At 44.1% G+C, this 26,880-nt stretch overlaps 1 protein-coding gene across 1 annotated transcript in view; it reads right to left on the reverse strand.

The window, feature by feature from the left end:
• LOC139205400 (ephrin-A4) overlaps positions 1–25,194 on the reverse strand; it is a 32,071-nt gene extending 6,877 nt beyond the window's left edge. Inside the window, exons 1-3 of the mRNA XM_070835607.1 lie at positions 24,702–25,194; positions 4,155–4,453; positions 51–119 (exon numbers count right to left, since the gene is read on the reverse strand). Of these exons, the coding sequence (XP_070691708.1) occupies positions 51–119; positions 4,155–4,453; positions 24,702–24,826 (493 nt within the window). The 5' untranslated portion in view covers positions 24,827–25,194. The remainder of the gene's footprint in view (positions 1–50; positions 120–4,154; positions 4,454–24,701) is intronic.
• Positions 25,195–26,880: the final 1,686 nt, after the last annotated feature.

Consider the following 26,880-nt stretch of genomic DNA (forward strand, 5'->3'; position numbering starts at 1 on the left):
CAAAGGGGAAGCATGAAAGGAGGAACAGATGAAAAGAGGAGTGTACTCACTGGACTCACAGCACACTGTGACACGCAACTTCATACATGGCAGAGGAGGGCCTTCATCTGTGGGTAGAGCTAGAAAGAACAAGACAAGGGAGAGAAAGCTTTAAATATGCTGCTTATCTATTAAACCCAACAAACAGGTAGCGCTCAAATGCTAACGTGTCAACTATAAGAGAAATCTGCATATTCTGAACGAAATCTTTTCATCAAATCTACTGTCTGAGGGCTCTGTTGGTACTTTTTAAGAATCCTTACGACAAGAAAAGCCAAAAGAACAGCCAGGTTGTTTTCCTCTTTCTACCATATCAATACCTCATGCAATGCCTGGTATAGTAGTATAAAGAATCACTCCGTCTCCCTCTGCGACAGACAACACACACACAGATGGAATCATATTTCACACTCATTTGCACAACTGGATAAAAAAACAATAAAATAAGCAATTGAGAGTGCAGCCATACAAGAATGCAACTGCTCTGATATCAAAACTGATCATGGCACCAATGGGAAAACTGGCAAACATCCGCTGTATCACCTGTCAGTTTTAGGAAGCAAATCTGCCTAGAAACTGCAGTTAAATGGCTTTATATTTGAATTATTCACAAACAGCTGCTAACTCAACAGGGACCCACCGCACAAGCTGAGTGTATGATCGCTAACAGTCTGTCTCACTTTGAATCCGTAATTTCAACTGATAAGGTACAGCACACAATAACAGTGAGGCCATGTGATAAGGCGCCGTCTGCGCTGGCTGAGAGAGCTCAAGTCGAGCAGAGAAAACACAAAAACACAAGGAAAACATCTTCATTGTCTTCATCACCATTTTCACAACACATATGTCAGCTTGAAAAAAAACGAGCAAATTGATAAGCGTTTTCATCAAAATACAGAAAATGCCAAAATACCGTAAGTCGTACACAACAAATGTGAGAGCCGACACTGCAGAGGTTTCTGAGGGAAACTAACGTGCCTAAAAATGGTATTGGCATTTGTTGGATGGTGAGCTACTGATGTTCATTTCCAGAGCTTCGACCTTTGGACATCAACTTTAACCAAACCCTTCATTCAGATCAAATGTGCGATTCTAATTGTTACTTGACTTGGATGTTTGAGCTTCATTTGTGCCGGACGTGCAGAGTTTTGACCGAGAAGTCTGTTTTCACAACCATCTGCTTGAGGGGGAAATTTCCTCTGAGCTCACCTTAAACCTGAGTTGAGCACCTGTGCGCACCAGCGTGATTTTGTGACGTCACAACTGGTTTGTAAGCTCGTCGTGGTCGAGTGCGCCGCTTGCACAGGTCTGATGTGGACACTTAAAACCTTCAGCACGCGCACACTGATAATGGACTTGAAGTAGAAGACATCTTGTGTCCAGTAGTTCAACTTTTACAGCGAACAATATTTGCATATTCACAGATTCTGGATTTTTAATGTGAGAGAAGTAGTAAGTAGTGTGCTTTTAAAAAATTTGTAAGTATAAAACTTTTTTGTTGAAAACCCATATTAGACAAGTTATTATTCAAAGTAGAGTGGTTCATGTCTTAAAATGTGTCTTGAGTTTTTTGTTTTTTTTTAAAACTGCTATTTCCAAGTTCAATATTTATTTTATGTTGTCTATGTCTTGTTGCCTTTGTGTTGTCCAATTCATAAATATGTTCTTAATTTGCTTGAATTTTATTCATTTATGGCATTTTTTTAAAAATGCAACACATTTGTTGTCAAAGTGGTGAAGTGTTTTAATTGACTTCACTGTGTTTTGTTAAGCTGCTGTGCATTGAGCTCTTTGGGCTAACGTTACCATCCCCTCAAATGGCTCCATGTTAGGAGCAGCTGACTATCAGAGGATGTCAAGGTGTTTCCTGTTTGTGGGGATCCAGACGTGTGGAACCAGTGGGTGTTGGTCAGCAGGCCAGGGAGAGACCCAGAGACAGTGGGTTGTCAATGTCATAGCCTGTGGGAGCTGTAGGGAAGAGCTGAGCCCAGCTCAGTCTGAGCCAACTAATACCATTAGTGTTTCTAATACTATTGTACTGTTCTCCCATGCTAATGCCATTATACTGTCTCCAGTGCTTCGGGCCCATTCACCACACAAACCCCAGAGCCAGACATTTGGACCAACTTTACGCCTTATCTTTGATGTGGACAAAACACACACAATCGCTCTGCGCCCGATGTGGCCCGACTAGGGGGGGGGTGACCCATTGTTGCTTTTTTGTGAACTGGCCTGAAAATACACAATAGCCCAGTGTGTGTGCGTGTACATATAATCATGTGTGTGTTAGCGTGTGTGTGGAACCACTCTCTCATGCCCTTACAATGCTCTATTGTCCCTTGGACCGCAACAGTAATTTATGTAAAGATTCTTTCTCTCCCTTCGTCTCATCCATCTCTTTTCTCCGTTGCTTTTGTTGCTCTCCCTTTTCTTTTTCCAGAGTGGATTCTTCTCATCCGGCCTCTCTCATCCCTTTCTCCCCATCTCCCCCCTCCCTTCCTGTACTGTCAGCCTGTGTCCATCTTCTGCTCTTTCTCTTCCTCTGTCACTCCTCCACGCTTCTTTACCTCCGTCTGCTTCTCTGCCTGCCTTTTTTTTTTTCTCCCTCGCTGTCGTCCCGTATTGATCTCCACTTCTTCCTCCAACACTTTGTGGTCCCTCTATCTCTTTGTTGTCACCCCTCCATACCATGCATTCACTTGACTCTTTCATTCTCTGCCTTGTTTCATGTCCTTCCTCTTCTTGGCTGGACTGACACCAGAAGTTGTAAAAGTAAGAAAAAAAAAGAAGCCAAATGATTTTACAGCCATTTCTGTCTCTCTCTCCCTCCCTTTACTCCCTCCAGTGGTTTGAAATAAATGAGTGAAGGGAGAGGAGCACAGGAAAGTGTAATGGGGAAAGGAGAAACCATCACTAAAATGGTGTTACAGCCTAGAGGCTGACGAAAACACCAAATTAATGTCATTCAGCGTGAATTTATGGAAAATATGACTGCTATAAGCTGTAGTTTGCCAACACTCAAAGCCTCATAAAAAACACATTGGCTAAAGCTGCTCTCAACCTTTTTATCCCTTGGAAATGTAGGGCTGCCCGGCCATCCCGCCTCCTTCAGCACAGGTGTCTGTACACAGTCTGATGAACTGAAACATCAAATATTTACATCTGTTCTCTTTTTGTCTTTTTGGGCTCTTTTGTCTTTACTAGGCAGCCAGTGTATGGAGCCTGAGGCGTATATTCACAGCTTTGCTAAAAATGAAATAAGGAATAATACATTTTGGATATTTAAGACACATAGCTAATACCCAGCACATGTCCAGGGCTGGGTATTGAAAATCAGTACTTTTTGAGTGTCGCCTGCAGAGCTCAACAGCTTTATATTTGAAACAACAGAAAATGAACATGGAACTACTTTAAATGAATAATCATTATCAACAATAAATTCTGATGAAGCGCATTATCACAGTCTTCACTGTTTAACTCCTCGGGTTAGGTTTGCCAAAGGATGGGATGTTACAAAGTTTTAGCAGTTTTCAAAGCTTGACCTTGAAATAAAGATTTCAGTTCAAGGTTCAAGTCTTTTTTCCAGCAAAAATTCCAAACATCACCTTGTTTCAGCTTCTTAATTGTAAGGATATGTTGCTTTTCTTTGCTTCATATAACAGTAAACTGAAAATCTTCAGGTAACCATTGGTTGGACAAGATGGGCAAATTTGAAGGTGCCATCTTTGGCTTCAGGATATTATGATAGTTTTCACATTTTTTGATATTCCACAGTCAAGCCATTGATTCTTTCAGAAAATAGCCTATAAATTCATCTAAATAACTGACAGAAAGGTGTGTGACGCAAGTCTGAGGATCTTAAACTGGTAAGTTTTAAAGTTAGATCAGTGGTCAGATATTTCCTGATTTTAAAAAAATAATAATCAAGAAACTTTATTCTTTATCAAGAAGTTGTATTAAACTTTTGTGTGGTTGCTCGTTTGAAAATAAAAAACAGAGTGATTCAAACATTGGCATGTTTTGATGAATGAACTGGCACTGAATCTCTGACCAGCGTGGCTAAACGATGCCCACACACACACACACACAAAGAAACACACACATCCGCTACTCACAGCTGTAGTAGTAGTGGCGCCCTGGCAGAAACTCAAACCCCAGCGAAAAAGGGGTGAACCTTTGGATCTTCTCAGAGAAGCGCACTGGTCCAAACGGAGCGTAGGGGGTGTTACACTCCCACCTCTTGATGGCCCCTCTGGTCTCCACACAGCCCTGGAAAGAGGCCTCCCCCACCAGGTAGAGGGCCAGCGTCTCCGGCTCCTCGGGGCCCAGGGTCCCTTTCTTGGGGTAGTGTGGGCAGTAAATGTCCAGGTAGTCATTCAGATTCACCTGGATGGACAAATCTCCTGCTGTTAACCTGGAGGGCAGAATGACAACGACATTAATACATTAATTCGCATAATGATTACACAGAGTAATGTATGAGTGAAGGGGAAAGAGAGGTGGTGATTAAGCACAGACAGAGAGAGACAGAGAGACAGACGACAGATAACAGGTATTCTATAATTCCTTTGTGCCTGAAGGAATGTGGATAGTTACAGCAGATGGATAGTTCATCAATATTACACACAACGATTACACATGGCGATAAAGCAAAGTTGTGCAGGTTTAAAAGAATGTTTTAGAATTTGATATATCACAAAGATGCAACTCCATCTTTTCTTCCACACCAGCAAGGAAGCTGTGTTGAGCGACAGATAGAGAGAGCAATTCCTCTTATGCTAATTAGAACCACTGAGGGGATTTCAGTGTAAAATAAACTCGACTCCCTCTGCTTTCCACTCTCCCACTACACAGCGGAGATATACACAGGCGTGTACAACCTTATGCGGACGTGCGCGCACATGCACAACCACGTCTTCGGTCAAGGTTGACTGGCTTTAGGCATAACAACAGCTCTGGACAAGACGGCATCATTAGAACAGAAGAGCTGCATAATACATGCTCCTTCAGACTGCGGATTCTGACTTCCTGACAGCTACAGTACAAAGAGTTACCCGTGTACAAACTAATATAGAGAAAGAGAGGATGAGAGAAAGATTTAGGGAGGTGGATGTAGGACAAAGTAAGAGAGGTAAATTTAACATCAAGAAAACATAACTTTGAATGAATTATAACAGCATGACAAGACTAAAGCGGGAGACAGTAAATGAGGATAGAACTGTGTGACAAATGGAGGAAAGGAATGTGAGTGATGGAGCGACATGAAACGGGGCTCAGATGAAGACAGAGGGAGACTGATGAAGAGAGGGCTGTGGAGACAGGCTAGAGCAGACAGGTGGAACAAAAAAAAACTGAATAGGAAAGTCAAAAGACATGGAAAGTTGGGTGAACAGGTGAAAAAAAAAGTGGAGTAAAGAGAAAAGAAAGTAAAGTGTTTTAATTAGTGACCCCAGAGAGTCTGAGTGAAGACACACAGAGAGGAGTACAACGGAGTGGAAGAAAGAGAGGAGACGGACTTTAATTGGTCTCCTCTTCACATGGAGCACAGGAGAGAAAAAAAAAACAGGGGCAGAATGTGGCTTGGGCAGAAGGTTCAGGTCCATCAGTGGGAGTCTTTATAGAGGGGTGGCAGAGCGGAGGAGAGAGGAAAGGAGTGCTGGGAGTCAGTGAGGGGGAACATGGGAGGGAAAAAGAGCGTGGAATGGGGAGGGGAGGATGGTAGAGGATAGCGGAGTAGTCTCAAGTTAAGTAGGCAGACAGAGGAGAGACCAAAAGAATAAATGAGAGGAAGAATGTGTGCAGACAGAGGAGGAGAAGGAGGAGGAGGAGATGGAGACGGAGACAGGACTGGGACTGAATGATTAAACGATTTCAAACAAACATCGCCATGTAACAGAACACAACTTTCAAATCCCCAAAAAAGCTCAGATGCAAAACGAAAAATTTGTTGTTTTTTTTTAATGCTACACAAACTAACCAAGAGGGTCGGAAACACTTGGCATATGTGACAGAGTGGATGAATAAAATAAATAGCTTTCATGCTGGTAGTACTACAGTGTGAAAATGGCCTCTGCAAAGATGGTATCGGTTGTCTGGACCGGTTTTGGCTTTAGACAAGAAGATGCTTGATGGAGTCAGGTATTGTGCTGTGCTACCGTAGCAACACGATGCAACATGACTCATCCATTCCAGCATTTAAACAAGCAACACAAGGCTGTGTATGAAGACTGCGTGGCTAAAATCCTGACTACCACTAACCGAAATGTTCAAACGTTCTTATTTACCAGATTCAAGACTGCACTGTGGATATACCCAGACGACGCAGTCCATATGTTTACATATTTATAATGAGGCTTTGAGTCATCTAAATATTTAGAGTTTTTTGAGTAGAATAGCTAAATAAAGATTTTTTTTGACAGAATGAAAATTAGCACAATACTGACATGTATGATCCCAATGAATAATTTCCAGTAAGAAACTTGCTGTCTTCTCTTAGAGGCTATTTTTACAGAGGAGTGCAGAGCACTAGTGGAGAACTTCATCACACAATGGGCTTATGGTGGACTACGGGAGGAACAGGAGGCCTTTTGTCCTGGTTATCATCCAGGGAGAATCAAACAAGTACCTTGGGGTCTTGGACTGGAAGTTAAAGTTAAAGTTAAATGCTCTACAAGTGTGAAGTTGGTTCCTGAACTTTTTAAACAAAACTCCTGGTGCTTGAGGAGTCATGACCCTCAACCCCTGAGATTGGTAATGTGTGTCTTGAAGCATTTTGGCAAATGTAAATTCATCTACAACTGCATACGAATATGTTTTTTTTTTTTGTGTCCGCGAATGCGCTTAATATCTTCAGGTGGCACGAAATAAAACTCATAACACCGCTACAGAAAAAAAACATCATAAGGGAAACACTGCATATCGTTCAGCCCTAGACAGAGCTGATGAAAACTAAAATGAAACAGAGACATGACAGGAAGCAAGAGACTGAGATGGTCCAGCAAACCTGCAGAGGGTATCCAAGATGGATGGAGCAATGATAGGAGAAATGACAAGTGATCGCTGGAGAGAAAAAACTGAAATAGAAAACCACGTTTTCTGTTAACTTTGAACCAGAATGTGGGCGCGATGGTGTAAATTTCTGAGCGAGATAATGGAGCAGAAAAGCAGAAGAGTGTGCGTGCCGTGGAGATGCAGGTGAGGCCCTGGAGGCGGGTCTCACCAAAGCTGCTTCCTGCTCAATACCTAGCGTGCAGAATTGGCGATCTATCAACGGGACAGGACACCATCGATCAGGATCCCTGGCTCAGGACACACACACACTCCCCTGATCAATATCCCTTCTGTGAGTGTGTGTGTGAGGCCACGTCCGATTGCTCTATTACCTGTGTGTGCTAATTACAGCCAAACAAAAGCACTCGAGTTAAGAGAACACATAAGCCACTGTAAGCGCACGCACGCACGCACACACACACACACACACACACGCATTTACTCTTTGCACTACCTGTGGTGCTTTCTTAGGCTCCTCTGAGGCAGAGAAATGTTTACTTAGGTGCACCAGCTGTGGAAGTTTGTGTGCAGGTGTGTGCGTGTATCTACAAGTGTATGTAATAATAGACGTGCGCTGTGTCAACATGCTGCACCCCCTGCTATACATGTCATTCACCTCAAGCTTCTGCTGCACTACTCAGGTCCTGCTCCCCTTCACTCATCCCTTCATCTGCATTCCTCCTCACCCCCTTCCTCTCATCGATCTCCCCCCTTGTCTTTCCCCTCTCTGGATGACATGCACTCATCCCCAATCTAGGGTGCAGCTCCTTCTGCTCTCCCTCCTACCCCCCCCCCCCCCCCCCCCCCCCCTTTCCTCCCAAAAGCATCCAACCTCGGCCTGCGCCATATGCATGCCAGCAATTACAGAGACGGTGTGCTCTACTGATGTCAAACTGTCAGCCCTCTTTTCTACACTCTTCCCTTCCTTCCTCCATTTCCCTCTCTCTGGCCCTGGTAGGCTTGGGTACGCCCTAATTACACTCAGCATCCTCCCCTCCTGCCAGCCCCCATGCAGCAGAGTGGTGACAGCACAGGGGCATCATGGGAGCGCTGAAGAGCTGTGGGTGTCAAAGAACAGAGCGCTGGAGCAGCCTATCGGCATGGTAGAATCCTCTGGAAGGAAGCGGAGGATCAGTTTGGTCCTGTGCTGGAGCAGAGGGGAGAGGGCAAAGACACAGAACAGCACACACACTCATGTGCGTTTAAGCTCATGTGGGGATGGATACACACACATGTTCGCCCATGCTGGGTGTACACACACGCGCACGTCGACATGAAAGTACTTCAGGAGAATAAAACATGCTCCATCCCTCATGCCAGAGGGTGATCAGTGACACCCTTCCGAGGACTGGTGCAAGCTCTTGGTTGATAAAGAAAAATCTCAACGTGGAGCCGAATCAAAAATAGCATGCTGGGTTCTTCAGTGGAAAACTTGAGACAGGCTAACATGTATCCTTTATAATTACAGGAAACCACATTCAAAATTCAACATTTGCACATAACCAATGTCCTTCCAATGTGTGTCTATGTTAATGTGTGTTCACACAGAAGCATATATATATGTGTGTGTGTGTGTGTGTGTGTAAATTTATAATGAAATGCAGGAGGTTGACTGTGGCAGAGACCTTTGATCCTTTAATATGAGAGAATAATTAAAGGAGCAACAAACCCACAACACGGCTTCAGGAATACAGAACAGATATTGGATCACGCGCAGCAGCTGCATACTATGCATACTGAATACACTTGGGCACTTACCACAAGTACTGCATGTAAACATGGGGGATGAAAATATTCTACAACAATGAAAATGCAAATACATGCTTACACCGTACTATGCATCCCAAATGAATTTAGAAAATGTATACGCAAGATACTGTAGTTTAATAAACACTTTCGTGCCTGAAATGGTGCGCTAACCAGCCCGGGGTAAAAGTCTGCTGGTTCCTCCTAGTGACGATGGGAGGCCGAAAGGCTTGGTGGAGCCTCAGTTCTTCCGTGGTCAGTCACAGCAGGGTGATCGCTAACACTGGCCACTATGCTGACTGGGCACAGCACGCTGTGGTCACTGTGCTTTGGCTGGGCATAGCATGACACAGCCTCTGCCTCCATGGCACGTGCTGTAATAACACTTCTGGTGATATGGGAGGATCTTTGGTGCTCTCGAGGAGGATGACTGTGAAATGGCATTGTTTATTTCAGGTTTTCTTTTTGTGTTCGGGATGGGTAGAGTTTAGCACATGATGACGGATGAGTAGATGTCAAGCGAGTCATTAATCTCAATGAATGTCAACTTTGACATGCAGACATACTCACTGTCTTGGTATTCTGAGTGTCACAGCTGAGTTTGGTTAATCCAACTAGTCATCATAACGGCCCACTCACACCGGCATTTTTAAACAGAAAAATTTCACACCAAAATCCCTTCACTGAAATGGAATAGTTGCAATCAGCGGATTTGCCTGCTGAGGCGAAGTAAATCTGTGCAGAGTTTTCATGATGAGATTAACTGGTGAACTTTGACACCAAAATTTGTGCTACTGACCAACTGCAAACTGTCTCGGCACTGCAAACCTTTGAGGGGAGAGAGAATATTAATATTAGCTTACCGGTGTGGATGGCAAAATTATGTCTCTAGGAGAACCTGTTTTAACTTATTATCCATTAGAAACGAGGTGGCCTTCAAGCCAGTTAGCTTGGTGGGTTATAGGGGCTGGCTAGTGTGGCTAGCGTGTTACTAGTTACCTCACCAGCCAGAGTAGCTTGTCAACTAGCCCCATCCGGTAACTAAACCAAAAGAAAACTAGACCAGAGATTTAATGCAACACGTTTCTCAACATAGGTCTGACTGAAGAAAAACATAAGGCAAAGAAAATGAGAATTTCTCACATGAGAACACCTTAACAGCATTTCATTTTCATCTTTAGAAAGAAACAAAACTATGATGTTGGGCAGGTGAATCAAAGCAGACTTTAGAAACCTTTCATGGGAAAACAGCAGTGTGCCTTGGGAAATATGGGAGAAGTTGAAAAAATGAGCCCAAACGCAGTCCTGGAGGAAAGACGAAACAAGAAAGAACTGACGAGAGAGCACATTTTTTCCTTGAGGTCTTGAAAGCTTCATTGACCTCCTGCTCCACAGGTTATCCTATCTTTAGACAAAAAAAGAAAGGGAATCATACAACGGTAGTGCTGCACCCCAGAGTCAGAGAATAAGGGGGAAAGAGGAAGACCTCATCTACGCCATGCTGCACCATTTCAAAGAATTTGCGTGGCTCACACCTTTTTGTTCTCCGTGGATGTAAAAACAGAGCAGAATCAGGACTACTACCGCCCCCCCTCACCTCCCCTCTATTAGCTGTGCCCCCCCTCCACGCCCACACAAAGCCATGCTGTGTCCAGAGCCCAAACACCAGTGTTGTGTCTAACCTGGTGCTTACTCCCCTCAACGCGCACAAACAAGGACTTCACCCCCCACCTCTGACCATCTGGGGCCCCCCACCATCCCGCCTGCCCAGCTGGCTGAAAAATCCCTTCCCAAGCCCTGTCCAAGCTCACAGCCTCAAGTGTGTGCAGACCCCGCCTCTTTAGATGCTCCGTTAAGTGTCATCAAAGTGGTGCCAAAGATGGTGATCACCCGCTCCTCACAGAGAGGAAAGAGGGACTTAAGGGGAACAAGCTGTTGCTCTTATCTACTCTTTCCTGTTTGGTATGCCTACGTGAGTGAGTGTGAGTGTGTTTGAGTGTGTGTGTGTGTGTGTGTGTGTGTGAGAGTGTGTGTGAGTGAGCTTCCTTCAAGGTCAACAGGAAGTGTATCTCTCCCCTACACCAGACCTTTTGCTTTCTTTGCTATGACTCCTAATCTCCTAATGTGGATGGTATGTGAACGTTCCTCCTCCCCCCTCTTTCCTCTTCATTCACATGAGTGTGTGGTTTTCCTTTACATGCATGTTCTGAACACATTTGTGTATTAATATGCATTAGGATCTGGGTGGCTAACCACCTTTGCTAAACGATTACCTGAGGGAAGCCCTCTGCCATCAGACAAACCTATTGCTTCAGTCCTCATAAAGGTAGAGGGATAGAAGCACATATATTGCGAAGCATCATATATTGATATGAATTTGGTGCATAAGCATTGGCGACAATGGCTGTGGGTGTATATGTATAACCTAGATGAAGTGATTGGTTGCACCTTTTTTGCACTGCAGGCTCCACTGAATGACCAGAAGGCACAGGCCATTCAAAATGTGTGGATCAGCAGACTGCCTCATGGACCCACATCACCTATCAATATACACACACAGACAAAACACACACACACACCTGCTGCTTCAGGCCCAAGGGATTCTCAGCCTCAGGTAAAGACAGACCCTATTTTCTGCCTGTTATGGCATAGGTCCTCCTCCTCTGCGTATGTGTATGTGTGTCCATTCTGTGGGACTCAGCAGCACAACAGGATGTATAGCTACGGCCATCTGAGCTGAGGAAAATTGCACGATTTGGGCCCACAGGACCCATCAGTATGGAAACCAATCCATCGGAACCATTTTGATACGGCTGCAGGTCTGCAGAAACCATCATCCTCCTTTGTGGCAGAGCTCTGTCATGCATAGGCACCGCTCTCCATGTGTGGTCTAGTCTGATCCTAAAATAAGCTTTCCAGTGACTTTTCTGGGAGGTATGAAATTACCGGCAACAATATAACTGGACAAGAGTGCAGTCTTGCAGTCCGGGTCTCGTTTATATTTTGACCAAAAACACTGCATGCTGAAATGTTGCCTCATTGTGCCCAACAGCACAGCAGCAGCTAAGAGCGTTGCCTGACTTGACTGTCTCACCTGCTCTGTGAGGAGGTGCCCACACTTGTAAGAGGAGTATGAGGGGTGGAAAAAAAAAGAGCACAAGAAGAAGAAGAGTTGCAGCTCTCACGCAGACAGGAGTGATGGGGAACATGTGCGGTAAAAGACATGTGCATTGGGCGAGAGTGGAGTGCCGGCATGGCGAGGGGCGTGCGAGGGGGTAAATAAGGTCAGACGTGCCGTTGCCAGGACAACAACCAATTCCGAACTGGGATTGGAGCCAAGCCAATGCCCCACCCATCCATCCTTTGCTCCATCCATCTTTTTTTCCTGCATCCCTCTGTTGGACAGCCTAAACCTCAGAGTAATGAGTGCTCTCCATGTTTCTGCAGTCTAAATGGAGCTGCAGTGTAAATACAGGGCTGATTTGTACAGGTGCCAGGCTTGGATACATAAACCTGAATATAGCTACAGTACCTCACAGCTCAGACACTGACAGGACAGAGGGGGGTGGGGGGGTGGGAGACAGACAGTGACAGCCATGATAGGTGGACACAAAAAGCCATGATTCAAACTATTTATGAAATCTATCAAAGTGTATTGCTACTAAGAGGCAGCTGGGCTGATCCACTGTGTCAACATCATTTGTCTCATGTTTTGCTGTTTGGGCCACTCAGCTTTGTATACAGTGCCAAAGCACATAAGTCTAGTTAAAGAGTGAATGTAGACAAATTAATGTTAACAAAAGTATTTGTCAACCTGCTGTATGATCCCCATCACATTCGTTCTCAGCAGTAAAATAAGCCCAAATGTCTCTGGTTAATGCTTCCCAAATGTGAAAAGCTTTAGGATTTAGGCTGTTAAAAATAACAAGTAGTTTAAAGATATCATCTTATTTTACTATTTCTGACATTTGACACAACAAGCAAGTAATCAGATGAGCAAAACCATCTATATTGCATAGTTGGTTAGTTTCAGCTTGTCATCTCTGGTCCTCTTTTTAGCGCAGTTCATTTGTCTCTTTATTGTTTTTGTTTCCTCTTCAAATCACAAAAAAGTGATTTTTTTTTAAGATGTTGGTCAAAGATGATTTGTCCACTTTGGAGCCATCAGTTGCTTTAAAACCTCTGTTGTTTGTGCTGTATGTATGAGCGTGTGTGTCAGACTTCTTTTATAGCCTACAAATAATGCTAATAGGCATCAACCAAATATGACCCATTTTTGTGGCAGTGTAAATCAATAGTGTGCTTTTTCCGTGGGATGCTGTCATCTGTCACGTTGCACTTTAGTTTTGCTCTTGATTTCTTTAAAACATTATTTTATGTTCTCTTCACCTCACATTGAAGCAGTATATGCTATAAACCCTCATCTATTATAATAACTATACTTAAGTACACTTATCTATGTCTCAGGTCTTTCAGCAAGGCCCACCTGTGTAAGTGGGTTAAGGAGGACATGCGAGCAACACCCCTTAAAACACACATACACACACACACACATTTACTCAGATACACTCCTCACTATAGTGAAAAGGGCGCTCGCAGAGCAAATACACTCAGCCAATAAATCAGACTTGGCTTTGAGAATCCATCATTTACTAAGTGGGTCACACTTCTGATGCCGTAGACACTCTTTCCCATTATACTTTCCCATTCTTGTAGTCTGTTTTTATCTCTCTCTATGATGAGAAGGTCAATGCTGGATAGGCAGCATCAACTATTCATCCCAGGTGTGCATTCCCTCTCGCTTTCCACTGTGTCTGATTATTTGGTGGTTGTTAGCAGAGGAATGGCCGGTTGGAAGGCTAGAGCCGTCCTTCGGTCAGTCAGTCAATCAGTCAGTTAGACAGACAGTCAGACAGACAGGTACGCACACACACACACACACACACACACACACACACACACACACATAGAGAGAGTCAGACATGTCAGGGAAACCTGCCTTAATACAGCCAGCAGTCCTGAATTATTTAAACAGAGGGAAGGCGAGGAAAGGAGAACATGGAAAGAAAAAGATTGGAGAGGCACAAGATTTAAGGAGTAAATAGAGTAAGATGCCCCCTTTCATTCCCTCTGACTCCTGGTGAACTTATTTTAAAACTTCTATACTTGGTTTCACTCCCATCTGCCTCCTTTCACCCCATCTCCAGCAGGTCTCATTTCCTTCCCCTGTCAGCATGCTTACACCTTCTCATCCTCTCTTCCCTCCATTGCTTCTTCCACCACCATTTCACCCACTTCCCCCTCCCGCCCTCCCTCCGTCTTTCTCTCTGTTTATCTAAGCACTTTCACGGTCACTGCTTTGGAATCCCAGGAGTCTAAACTGGCCCCTTCCCTCTCCCTCTCTCGCAGGCGATCCATGCTTCTCTCTCCCTCTCCATCTTTCTCCGTCACAACGGTTAAGATTCATATCGCTCTGTGCATCGGGGGTATGGAAGGTCCCCCTTATTCCCCCTCCAGGCAGCCAGCTTTGTCCTGTTCTAGTCACGCACAGCCACCCACCCGCCCCGCCCTCACACACATGAACACATATTCATACCAGAGGTAGGACACTCGCGCTTATGTCTAAAACTAGTCCTCTCAAAGGAGCCTAGAAATGAAAATTATTGCACAATTTTAACTAAAGCTGTCAATTTGGCTGCAAAGCTACTGAATGTGTGTTATTTGTGTGTTATTCATAAACTCATACAATGTGTTCAGTACATTAGCTTATCTATTGCTTTACAGCATGTGAAATAAAAGTCATGCTCTCAACTTTTAGGCTGATATGACTTGGTGCCATTCTCTGCCTCAAGGCCGGATGCCCCTGAATTTCATAGAAAGGCCATTTAAGTTCCACAACACTGATGAAGGGTTTAGACACAATAAGCGGGAAGGAGGGGGGGTGGATTTAGGAGCACAGAGGAAGGAAGTGGCGAGGGTCAAGAGGAGAGGTGCAGACGGCAGTCTCACACAGTGCTACGAACAGCCTGACACTGGACTGGGATTAACTGATTAATTTGGGATTAAAGTTGACTGGTCGCTACTTTAAGTAATGAACCACAATGACCCAAAATTACAAGATTAACACGCACGAGGTACAGTGTGGGTGACTGTGAGCCCACTGTAAATCAGCTGCAAAGTCAGCAAATATCATGAAAAACACCCCACTTGTTTAAGTATTCAACATCAACCTTTGATAAAGAACAACACTGCTCAGAACAAATTTCTGTTCTGAAAGGAAATCCATCAGGGAACCTCCGTAAATGTGAAAAAAAAATGTTGTGAGTAAGGGATTTTCTGACTTTCATGACTAGTCATTTGTCACTGGGTGTATTTTAGGACGACACACAGATTAATTCCACAATCATAAACACAGAGTGTCTGCTCCAGTGTTTTGAGAAGCGTGCTGCATACAAGAACTCCATTTCCAGCTGAATAGGAGAGCAATGAGATTCATGAGTTCTCCTGCTACAAGGCCATAGCTATGGATATTTGGGACAAGGCTATTTCCCCTCTTCCATTCAGCACAAAAATACCAGCGCTACTCTAGACGGCCTCAGACTGTGAATTACAGCCATCTGATCATTCCTGATGATTATAACAAAACATACTTGACAGTGACAGACAGCAGTTCATTGAAAAATTAAAGTTTACATTAAAAATGTGTAAAAAAGGAAACTTTTTACATTGAGTGACAAAAATAAGATTTAATCAATGTGTTTTTCCTGTTTGTACAGCATGTACAGTATCTAACTCCTTACTCTGTATACTAACATGTCAGCACCTTGTCACTGTAGCAGATGGTACAAGCTACCTTAGCATCCTACAAAAGCACCAGCATATGCACCACACTGCGAATAAAAGTTTATACATATAGTAGAGGGTGAACAGATACCACTCATCTAGCTGCATGGCTGCAGGTTGATCAAAGAACTGATTCTGAAAAAAAGTCCACATTGCCTCGATCTCATAAATAAAAGATTTGATTGGAACAAAATGTTGAGAAAAGAGGAGGAAGGGCAGAAAAAAGAACAAGAAAGCAGAGAGAAAAAATAGCAGTCAGAGTACCAGGAGACAGGGATCAAGCTGCGCATTACTGCACACCCGAAATCATGTGGTACTGGTTATTGCTACAAAAATAACACATCCAAATATGCCAGCACAAACACGCACACACACACACACACAGCACATATCTCATCATCTTACTGTAAGCCTCAAAAATCTGAGCGCAGGCTTGTTTGAATAAGCATATGATACCACATTCCATTCATATTTTGTCCTTTTTTTACTTAAAAAAATACACGCCACTGTAATTATACATGCATACCTACACCTACAGTCTACACAGTTTGCTTAGTCAACACACACACACACACACACACACACACACACACACAAAAAGCAGTGTCAGTTCTAAATGGGGTGTGATTCCTACTGGGGCTCTCCCCAGAGTCAGAGCGGCCGTGTGCGAGTGTGTATGCAGGCATGGCGATGGTCCTATTGGTGTGTGTGTGTGTGTGTGTGTGTGTGTCTCTGTGCCACACCTGTATACGAGCCTCACGGAGTGGGTGGGTGTGAGATCCTGTGTGTGCGTTGGTACGGAGGTGGGGGGGGGTTGCTCCTCACGCCTGCTTGTGACAGTGATAGTAATACCTGCTGACATCCTTTCTTCCCTCTCTCTCTCTCTCTCTCTCTCTCTCTCTCTCCCTCTCACCTCATCCCTCCATCCCTGGGGGCCTCCCCGTGCTGTTTTGGGAGTTGAAATCTGTTGACTCTTTCCCTACCATCCTCTCCTTAACGCATTCTGCATCCCTCGCTCCCTCCACTGCAGGTCTAATGTTTTTTACAATCTCTGGGGGCTGAAGAGAGAAGAGAAGCAGAGGGGGAGTGTGTATTTTCATATGTGGTGTGTGTGGTATGTGTATGCCAGCCCAAAAGGAAACAGAGAAGAGGAATGTGTGTGTTTCACATCACTGGGGGCTAGAAAGTAGGCTGTGCTGCCATACTTCTGGGAGGTAATGCCAAAATAATATTAGTTTTTGTTCCACCATGGAAGTCTCCCAAAATCATGCAGCAGATTCAAAATATCTATGCAACATTTGTCATGTGATCCATCTCGTCTGGAAATCACAAAGCACAGGATAAAAGGTGTTTTTTTTAGGAAGTGGGAATATTGCAGAAACAAAAACTGTCACTTGAAGCTCTCTTTTTGACAAACACGAGTAGGCAATTCTCATAAGAACAATCATTTATAAAAACATGTCATACACAAAACTATGCACATCGTAAACACACACACATTCACAGCCTTTAAGTATTTTTATCTATGAGTCTCATGTGTGTGTCTAGATAGAGGAGCTGTGCTTTCTAGCAGGTTTATTAGTCCAAGACTGTACTGGTGTGAAGACGACCACTCCTGTCTCCCCTCTACGGCTTCTTCACACGCACCATCTCACTCAGGACACACTGTGCTGCAGCGAGTACATGACATTGCAACCTTGTGCTGTTCACAAGACAGGTGGATTCTAAATGACAAGCAGGAGACATATTCAGCAAATACTAATCAAGACTGACGAGCTGGCAGCAACGTACGTAAACGTGTGAATTCATGCAGTTTTTTTTCTGATTTCACCATTTAGGATTTTTCAATTTTCTCCAGTGAATGTAAGCCTGTAATCAAATTTGTATAAAGAGCAAAGTACTTTTTATCCTTCAGTATGCTTTTCCACGGCAGAATGCCAGTTGTTATTATGAGGATGCGTCACGCTCACCAGCAATATTTCTTCAATACAAAATCTTTTAGAATTACTTGTCAACTGTTTTTGACTGTGGATGGAACAATAATGAAAAGGCTAACAGATGAATATATTATGAATAATACATTCAATATTTATTTATTTATTTATTCAAATTGAAGATGTCACTGTCATGGACACCTTCCATAGCACCATCACTCCAAATTTGTGCATTGCAAACGACTGATCAAACCGACTACATCACTAGTGCACACACAAGAGAAAGTCAATAATGTAAGATTGAATTGTGCAGAGCGTCCACAAGCTAACAATAGGACTCGTGTATTGACCAAAACAATTTAAAAAATCATGCAATTTGCAAAAGTTCTCAGAGATAAAGGAACATTGCAGCAACTGTTGTACTGGTAAACATCATCTATGACAGCATGTAGGCAATACAAAGAAAAGTTTTGAAGCGACTTTCCTAAAGCACCTTTGAAGATTTGAGGTATGATGGCAAACATGTCTCAATGTCCTCCTGGCAGCGAGGACCTTGTATGGTACAATAATCCAGGTTTCTGCTACAGCCTTTTGCTCTGCCTGGGTCAATACTAATTCAATTTCTGTCTCAGGGAATTCCCAGGTTGCCTCTTGGCAGGATTTCTGAGCTGAGTGGAAGAGCATTGTGCGAGGTTATATGTACTTGAGAGTGTGTGTCTGCCTGTTCCTGCGTGCTGTGTTTGTGTGTGAAATTGTAAAAACGTGCATATTGGCTAAACAATGAGCAGATTGTGTTATTTTGGTCAAGCTTAAGTTGATAGTGTTTCCCACATTTGGAGTTTGTATATTCTCACGCCACAATTTAATTGCTGTTTTGTATGTCAAAGACATACACAGTTAGCCTGACACCTACAACAATGCCAGTTCATTGTGCACCATGAATGGATGAATGCCGCTCCCGCTCAGTGCTCACCAACAGCCCTTAACCACCATAACCACCCTCTTCACACACATGCGGCACAGCAGCCATTTTGTGCCAAAGCCAGCCAGGCTGTGCTGTGCCAACCAAGCGGCAGACACATTGAACCTCATTTCATTCCACAGCTGTTCCACCCCACTTGGAGACATTCATACAATACAACTTATTACAGCTTAATGCAACCTAATATTGATGTATGTGTGTACACAGAGACACAGAGCAGCGTGGGGAGAGAAATTGGGAAAGAGATGGGTCCATATGCAGTCTAGCGATAATGCGAGAAGCCGACGATAATATCTGGGTGTTAAATTGGTATCGATTGACTAAATATCCTGACCAGGAGGAGAGAGCGGCCGTCCTTTCATGCTTGTACACCATGTCTGCTCCGACAGCTCCAAGCTGTACTGTGACTATCTGATCCATTTTAATACAGACATCCTCACTGCTAGGCCTCTGCCCAAACCTCATTTTCAACACAGTGTGCTTGAATCTTCCTCTGTGTGTGTGTGTGTGTGTGTGTGCATCTCTGCTTTCAATAAAATGGCAAAGATTATTTTTGTTGTGCAACTTTTATGTTGGTTTCATTCTTGGGTTATAATGTGACACTAAACAGTAAAATGGAGGATTACTGATTTCACACAGATACACAGATAAAAAGAAGAGGCAGTGTCAGTAGGTTGTAACCTGTACCTATTTCTGTGACTATTCACTTCACAAAACGAGGCCACGCCAAACTTCAGAGCAAAAGACACGGTTGCACAACTCTATCTGCATGTCACACCTTTAAAAAAAAAAAAAAACATGCATCCAAAGGCAATAACACGCCTTTTCCCTCCAACACTTTAGTCACACCTAAAATCAACTAACGAGTGGAAACAAAACAATGACCTATTTAGACGAGAGGCCAGCACAGCGGTTGGTAAATGTTCCCATAGCCGCACACCGCTGGCCGGAATGGAGGATTTTTCCGGTCAAAGCCACTTTCATTACTTGCTGTGAGCGGAAGAGAAGAACTAGAACTAGTATAAAGCATGAATCATGTGCAAGATCACAAATGAATCCAAACTTTAAGTGTTTTAATAGGGCTGGGCATCCTGGTGCCTTTCTGGGTTTTGTTTACCCAGAACTGAAGTTTATCACACTCCATCTCTTCTTAATGAAACAAAGAGTTCCCTTATATGCAAAACAGCAGGTCAGTTCCAAAAGCACGCACATGTACACACACACACACACACACACACACACACACCTCTAGCAGAGCTATTGTTCCACTGAAATGAACTTCAGCCGACAACAATGGCACCAAATGTCAATTCACAGGCGTACAAATCACTAAAATCACTGCCCGACATTGTTTTCCGACAGAGATGAAGAAGCTCAAGTGTACACACAGTTTACTCATCCACAGTTTACCTCCAGATAATACACTCAATACCACAAACAAACAGACAAAGCACATTCACAAACAGATAAGGTACACAATTGCACTCACAAACACATCGCTGGATCTACACAGACCACAGCACAGCAGTGACTGAGACAATAGACACTGACACAGAAAGACACAGAGAGGGGAGGGAGACATTGACACAGCTAGATGACAGATGAAGAGAGAGAGAAACTGAGAGACGTGAAGGGGGGAGAGAGAGAGAGAGAGGGGGGAGAGAGAGAGATTGCTTTGTTAGCAGGACAGGGAATAAAGTGGTAATTACCTCACTGTGGGTTTGTTGATTATAGTTCAGCCAGGTTCTCCATGTTAATCATTTACCAGGGGAAGACAGAGATTAGTAAGGAGACAGACACAGAGAGGAGAGATAGCAGACAGTGCGAGAAATGTATTAATTTGCATGCACACACACACACACACACACACACACACACACACATATACACACACACACAAAACAGAGGAGGAATAGACGCAGACAGACGGGCCAGTGAAGAAATAATAATAAAAAAAGAAACTAGAAATCAGTTTAGAAGTGCAATCATCTCCCCTGAAAAGACACAGTTACAAATGCTGTCTGCTTTCACTTTACTGTATGCCGCATGTGTGTCTGCTTGCGCAAGCCCACCATTCAGATGCTTGAGTGTGAGAGAGTAGGTATGGTATGCAGGATATGATTTACTTTGGTATTTAAACTAGATCATTCATGAGTGCACACAGAGGGAAATGATGCATAAACAGAGCAGAGATTACAGACTTATGAGGGGGGCTTTCAATAAAGATACAGAAAACCAATACAAATATTCATCTCCTCACGCACCGTTTAAACATGCTTCACTGGCTTGGAGCTCACCCTAAGCCTTTGTCAGAAGAGGGGAGAGAGATACAGACGGGAGGAGAGAGAGAGAGAGAGAGAGAGAGAGTTAGTTCAGAGGCGTCTGAACTGGTTTGGGGTTGTTTTAAATGCTTTAAGGTCTGTGTCCAAACTTGCAGAGTTGAGCTCAAGTGTGTGCAAGCGAGGACACGGGAAAGGGAGATTGGTTACGATATTACTATTGTGCAGAGTCTCTGGTAAAATCTCCAATTAACGCCCAGCTAATCCACCATTCCACAGGAAAGAAAAAACAAGAGGAGTAGGGAGAGCAGAGTCTAAAGTTTGATCTGTGATCCAAAAGAACTGTTGCAACAAGCCTGCCTGCTGCCATATGGGAAGAGAGGGAAAGCAATAATAGAAGTGTGAGCCAAGAACAAGGGTAAGTCAGAGGACAAGGAAATGGAATAGCTCATTAAGGCTCAGGTTTGGGTGACATTTATTCTTGTTACAGATGTTCGAGCAACCCATATACAGATGGTAAAAGCCTCTTTGAAGCCATCTCTTGTAAAAAAAAAAAATCTTTAAAGTTTTGGTGCTCTGAGTAAACTTTCTGACAGATCCTGAGTGAATATATGAGGATGAATGTAGCACAAGAGGCAGACACTGTTGTATCAGCAAATAGGCTGGTCACTTATTTGGTCCAACAGGTTTTAAAGCACACCATAGCACAGAAGAGGGGGCTTAATATACGGATAAACTAGTCTGAGAATGCTCACGGGAGTGCTGAGGTATACTGACAGCACACAAACACACACTCAAGCTTAAAGCACTCTGGTTATAATATTTTACTAACCTTTAACTGCTCCAGGAAGTAAAAAATAATTTCACTTCTAATAAGGAACTATCGCTCTGAGAGAAACGCTGCAATAAGATAGAGAATGATCGTAAACTCTCTTCATAAAATCATAAAAGAGGGCGATCGAACCACTTGAGCTCCACAATGAAAGAGGCCAGGGTGTCTGATTCCACGATGTTCAACGCTGACCCTGCAGTCAGTCTATCACTTCCATTTCAGAGCTCCATTTTTCAATCTGGAGGGTGCTAAATGTGTGCCAGTTAAAGTGTTTCACTGAGCCTTTGTTACAGCCATATTATCCAGCCAAGAACTGTGCAACAAGGCCCCTCAGTCTCCACTTCACTGCCCCTGTTTCATTAAAACCATAAATCTAGATGCCGAAGGAAAGGTGATGGCTAGAGAATGTCCTCTGCCATCCGTATTAAGAGGAGCCTGTTTGCTCACCAGCCACAGTTATGTTATATATGATCTGAACCTTAAATGTAACTGAAGCTACCTCCTCTTTAACCGTTTGTCCAGCGTCAGAGAGGACACAAATAAATTGGACCACATAATTTTTTGGCTTTTAGCTGTCAGAACAGCTCCTGATTAGTTAATTCAACAGTTCAGTCGTTTCCTACATTAAAAGACCAAATCAGCAATATTCTGTCTATATGTTGCAATACATTTAAGATACAATATTTAAACCAACATTAATGGATATTTGGAAACACAGCATGGACATATATTAACTGGTAAAGCTAAGACGGTTGCCTTTTTGTAGGCCCAGCAGACACGCAGCAACATTAGCATGCCTTTCAAGTGGTGTTTCTGGTAACCTGGTGAATGTTGTGTAAGCCTAAAAATCACTCTCATCTAAGTCCAGTGTTTGCTGTTTTGTTCTCCACCAACTCCTGAGGGAAATATCTGGCCCTTTAGCTGCTAAATGCTCCACGCGTTGCTAACTTTGTCCTCCTGCTGTTTGGTGTTGACCAGTGGGTTTATCAGAGGTATTTTGCAATAAGCAACGCTGATGAAAGCAGTGGAACTGAATCAAAACGGAAAGGTTTCTGTCTGTTAAACCAAAACATTGAGCTGAAAGAAGCTAAAACGTTCAGTAGAGCTTTAGGATTCTCTATGGGTTCAACACAACAAGCGATCCCTCAGATCCATTAATATAAAAATAATGATTGGAGCAGCTTTAAGAAATGAGCCCAGAGCTTTTTAGTATAACGGACAGTGAAACTTAATTTTAAACTATTATAACACCTCGGACAAATAAACAAAAAGTCTAATGTGGTTATTTTGTGCTTTCCGTACTGTAGGCATGGACTGGATTCCTGGACCCTACTGTGCAGCGCCAAGCCAACAAAAGCTTCGCTCCCCTGTCCCTGTGCTCCTTCTCCCTTGCCAGGCTACATTTACAGGCCTCAGGACAACGTGGCTGTCTGGCTGGCAGCTAATAGAAAATATGGTATGGGAAAATGACTGAAGCTCAACTAATCACACCGCCAATATCCATCACTGGGCAGGAGGGAGTCATGAGAGATAAAGGAGCCGAAAGAGGTGGGGGGAGTGCAGACAAAAAATGAAACAGAGAGTGGGATGTAACAAGGAAGGTAATGAAGAGTGAGGAGAGGAGAGGAGAAGAGAGGAGAGGAGGAATGAAAGAGAGTCCTAGCAGTAAACCCAGGGGATTCTGGACCGGGTGCAGCATCACGGCTCTGCTGATAGCTTTGTGATTGGGTGGTGTTGCTGATGAGAGTGATTCTCTGCCACAGTGGGTTACCCTCCGCCGTGATGCTGATGGCATTGTGATTGTGTGGTGTTGCAGCCGACTGTGTGGCCCTGCCACAGGCTGTGACCATTCATCCCTGAATCTCTGGGGAACAAGAAGGTGCTTCCTAATCCTCACAGTGTTCCTCCCAACCACATTTCTGTTGGATCCCAATTATGGGACCGGGTTTTACCCGCCTGGACACACTGGATATAACCTTGTCCGACTCCAGTGCAGAATGAGTCCTGCAGACCTGTCAAAGGTCTGCCTTGGGGAAATTATCATTCCCAGGAGTCATATTTCTGTCACATTTTGTGCATCCACAAATGCAAAATACAAGACCAAACTGTGACTGACAAAGTGGTCTGTGTGGCCAACGGCTATTAAGTAAAAAGATCATTCATCTGAAAGAGTGTTTCGGGAATTGGGCCTTACGGAGAGCGAGAGTCTCTAAATAAGCGGGTGAGAGAAGTAGCCCTACTGGACCTGCAGGTCCTCCACCGCAACCCTTCAATTAGCCAGAATGGAACACCTGGATCAGCAGGTGAGCCTGACTCTGCCTAGCTAATGTCCCCAATCAACCCATTACACACACACCTTCCCATTACCCAAACACATACTCTCTTATGCACAGCAGCACTTTAGCCTTTAATATACACCTGCGTCCTCAGAATGCTATCTAGGCCACTATTCAGAACAAACACTTAAGAAGAAACCCTTACTTCTGGGATTCTATAAGCAGCATAATCACCAACTCCAAAAGTCAGTGGACAGGAGAAAGCCAGGGTTAGAGTGTAGTCATTATGATAAAGGTACGTGGCTGCAGAAGAGGGTGAGATCAGGCCACTCTGTCCCAAATGAGTCCAGGGCTCCACTGTATCCCCAGAGTTCAGGCTTCCTAATTTAACTAAAATACCTGTCTGATAGCTTTTGGGTTAGTGCAGGGTTTAGGTAATCATACCTGCTCTGCACCCATCTTCAATTAAGTCCACAAGGACGTGATCTGCCGCATAGCAGAGATTCTTAAGTCTGACTCATTAAGCAGGAATTACTTGTGCAACAGCAAGGCAGTGCAAGTTCAGACCAGCTACCTTTGTCCTGTGTAAAACTATGCTGAAATGAAGCAAATGTCGCTCTTAACATTACACCTTCACCCGGCTTGGTTTGAGAAGGAGCTCTGAGAAGAAAACTCAAATTCTGGAGAGGAGCTTTTATTAAGCGCACAGTGTTTTCTCACCTTGTGTTTGTAGTATTCCAATACACGGCGTGTCTTTTGGCCACAGCAGCTGAGATTATGTTAAAGAGGAAAATCGTGGCTTTCCATGCAGTCAGAGCCCCCGGGGTCGTCACTGGGGAGCCCATCCTGACCGTCGCAAGGGGCCGCGGAGAAGCTCTGCACGGGCTGGGAGTGGCGCGCAGATCAGGTGAGGGGACCGGACAGAGGAGTGAACAAGTTTCCCCCAGCAGCCTCACCGACTCACGAGAAAACTCAAACTTCTACGTCATCTGCTGCTGCAGTCTTGACATGATGCATAAAGGTGAAGTGATTAAAATCGAGCTTTAAAAAAAAATAGGGAGTGGGGGGGGGGGGGGTCAAATCACAGGCTGCAGAGTGGAAGGTGTGAACTTCCACGGTGAAAGGCTCTTGAGAGTTTGTCCATGGTCCGCATGATAGTTTTGGATTGAACTAACTGAAGAGTAGTAAAGTGAAACAGACACTAAAGCTGAGTTTAAAGGTCAGATCTTCGAGTACACTGGGTCAGACTGTCAATTCAGACTGCCAGCTGCTTTGGCTGCAACAGGCGGCGGAGCGCTGGAAGGGCGGATCCGCCGAGCTGAGGGCGGTGCCGGGGGAACTTTAGGCCAATCAGCCGGCAAGGGTGTGGTGGTGCGTGTTACTGTAGTGCCAAGTTAAATCCTTGTGAGGTGCGCCCACTGGTGTGGAGAGACAGTCTGTCACTGTTCCAGTTTTTAAGAACCTGTCCTCAGACCTTCTGTGGTATTTTCTCCTCCCTCCCTGATCTGGAGCTGAATAGTTAAACTTGTTTGCACATGTGTCTTGCCACAGGCTCCCACACACAGCAGAGAGTCCAGGCAGACCCCGAGGGCGGTTGCTCGTATAGGCACTCCAGCAGTGATGTGCTTCATCCCCTCTCAAACTCCATCCCCTCCAGCCTTACAGCTTATAGCTACTGTATAGCTGTACAGTACAGGGCAGCATCACACGGTGCAGCACACAAGATAATCAGACTGTGGGGGGCCGCCGCCGCCTCTTTGATTACTGTCCTCAAGATCCACATTTACTTCAGCTACACTTGGCTTCATGAGGTGTGTGTGTGTGTGTGTGTGTTGATAAGTATTAATTCTCTGGTTGTTGTCAGCTGCCCCAGGGGAGGGTGTAGTGACAGTAATCACTATGCCTCCATGGGCGAAAGCCACTGGTGGTCCTCTCTAATTATCTGATTCTTTAAGTGTGTGAGTGTGCGAGTGTGTGAGAGAGCGAGATTACTAACCCCGCTTCTCTTCCGGCACTATCACTCATCCAGACAAAGCTACATTGATAGTTTTGTGTTATTAGCTGTTGCAACTACACATGGCTTTGGCTATTTCCGATCTGCAGGACCCCCCTCCTTGCCTTGCTTTCTTTATCTTTTATTCTGTGTATGTATGTGTGGTTCATTCATAGTGTACGAGTGTGTACGTGCGTGTGGTACCAGGACTCATTAGCTCACTTCCTGGAGGTCCTGATCATTAATTTCCCATGATGCCTCAGTGCTCCTGTGTGGCTAATTTGTCCCTAGTGAGCTAGCACTCCCTCAGCAAACGTGGAGCAGACCACAGAGGAGTAACTCACTCTGCAGGGGTCTCTCTCTCTCTCTCTCTCTCTCTCTCTCTCTCATGTTGATTGATCTGGGGTACCAGACAGTTCCTAACAAATTTTGTAAGAGTGCCAGAGGTTAACAATGCTTTGTGAAAATTCATTTTATTCTCCCCTCTCGTTCTCTGAAAAAGCTTTCTAACTTTCAATTTGGAATTGTCTTCAGAACATAACAGTTTAAGTATTCAGTGGCCCTGCAGCTAACTCTTCTGTCTCAGACTATAAATTGACCACTTTCCCTCTTTGACTCAGATTAGATTGGAGAGAAAAATGGCCTCATTTACCTCATGGGAGCCCGAGCTGAAATCTACAGTTATGATACACTAAATTAGGAGCCATGTTGATTGCAACGCTGATGGATTTTGCACGTACTAATGTTCGTTTTAACTGAACAGGCAGAAATAGAAATCTTGGCACAAACTTTACAGCTTATTCCCAAACCCCATCCTCCTTCTCTCCTCTTGAATATTTGTTTCAACTCCTGTGTGTCTGCTATTCATCATTATCAGCACTCTTTCCAAAATCTTTCCCCTCTTGT

The sequence above is a fragment of the Pempheris klunzingeri genome, chromosome 8 (assembly GCF_042242105.1).
Source record: "Pempheris klunzingeri isolate RE-2024b chromosome 8, fPemKlu1.hap1, whole genome shotgun sequence".
NCBI lineage: Eukaryota > Metazoa > Chordata > Actinopteri > Acropomatiformes > Pempheridae > Pempheris > Pempheris klunzingeri.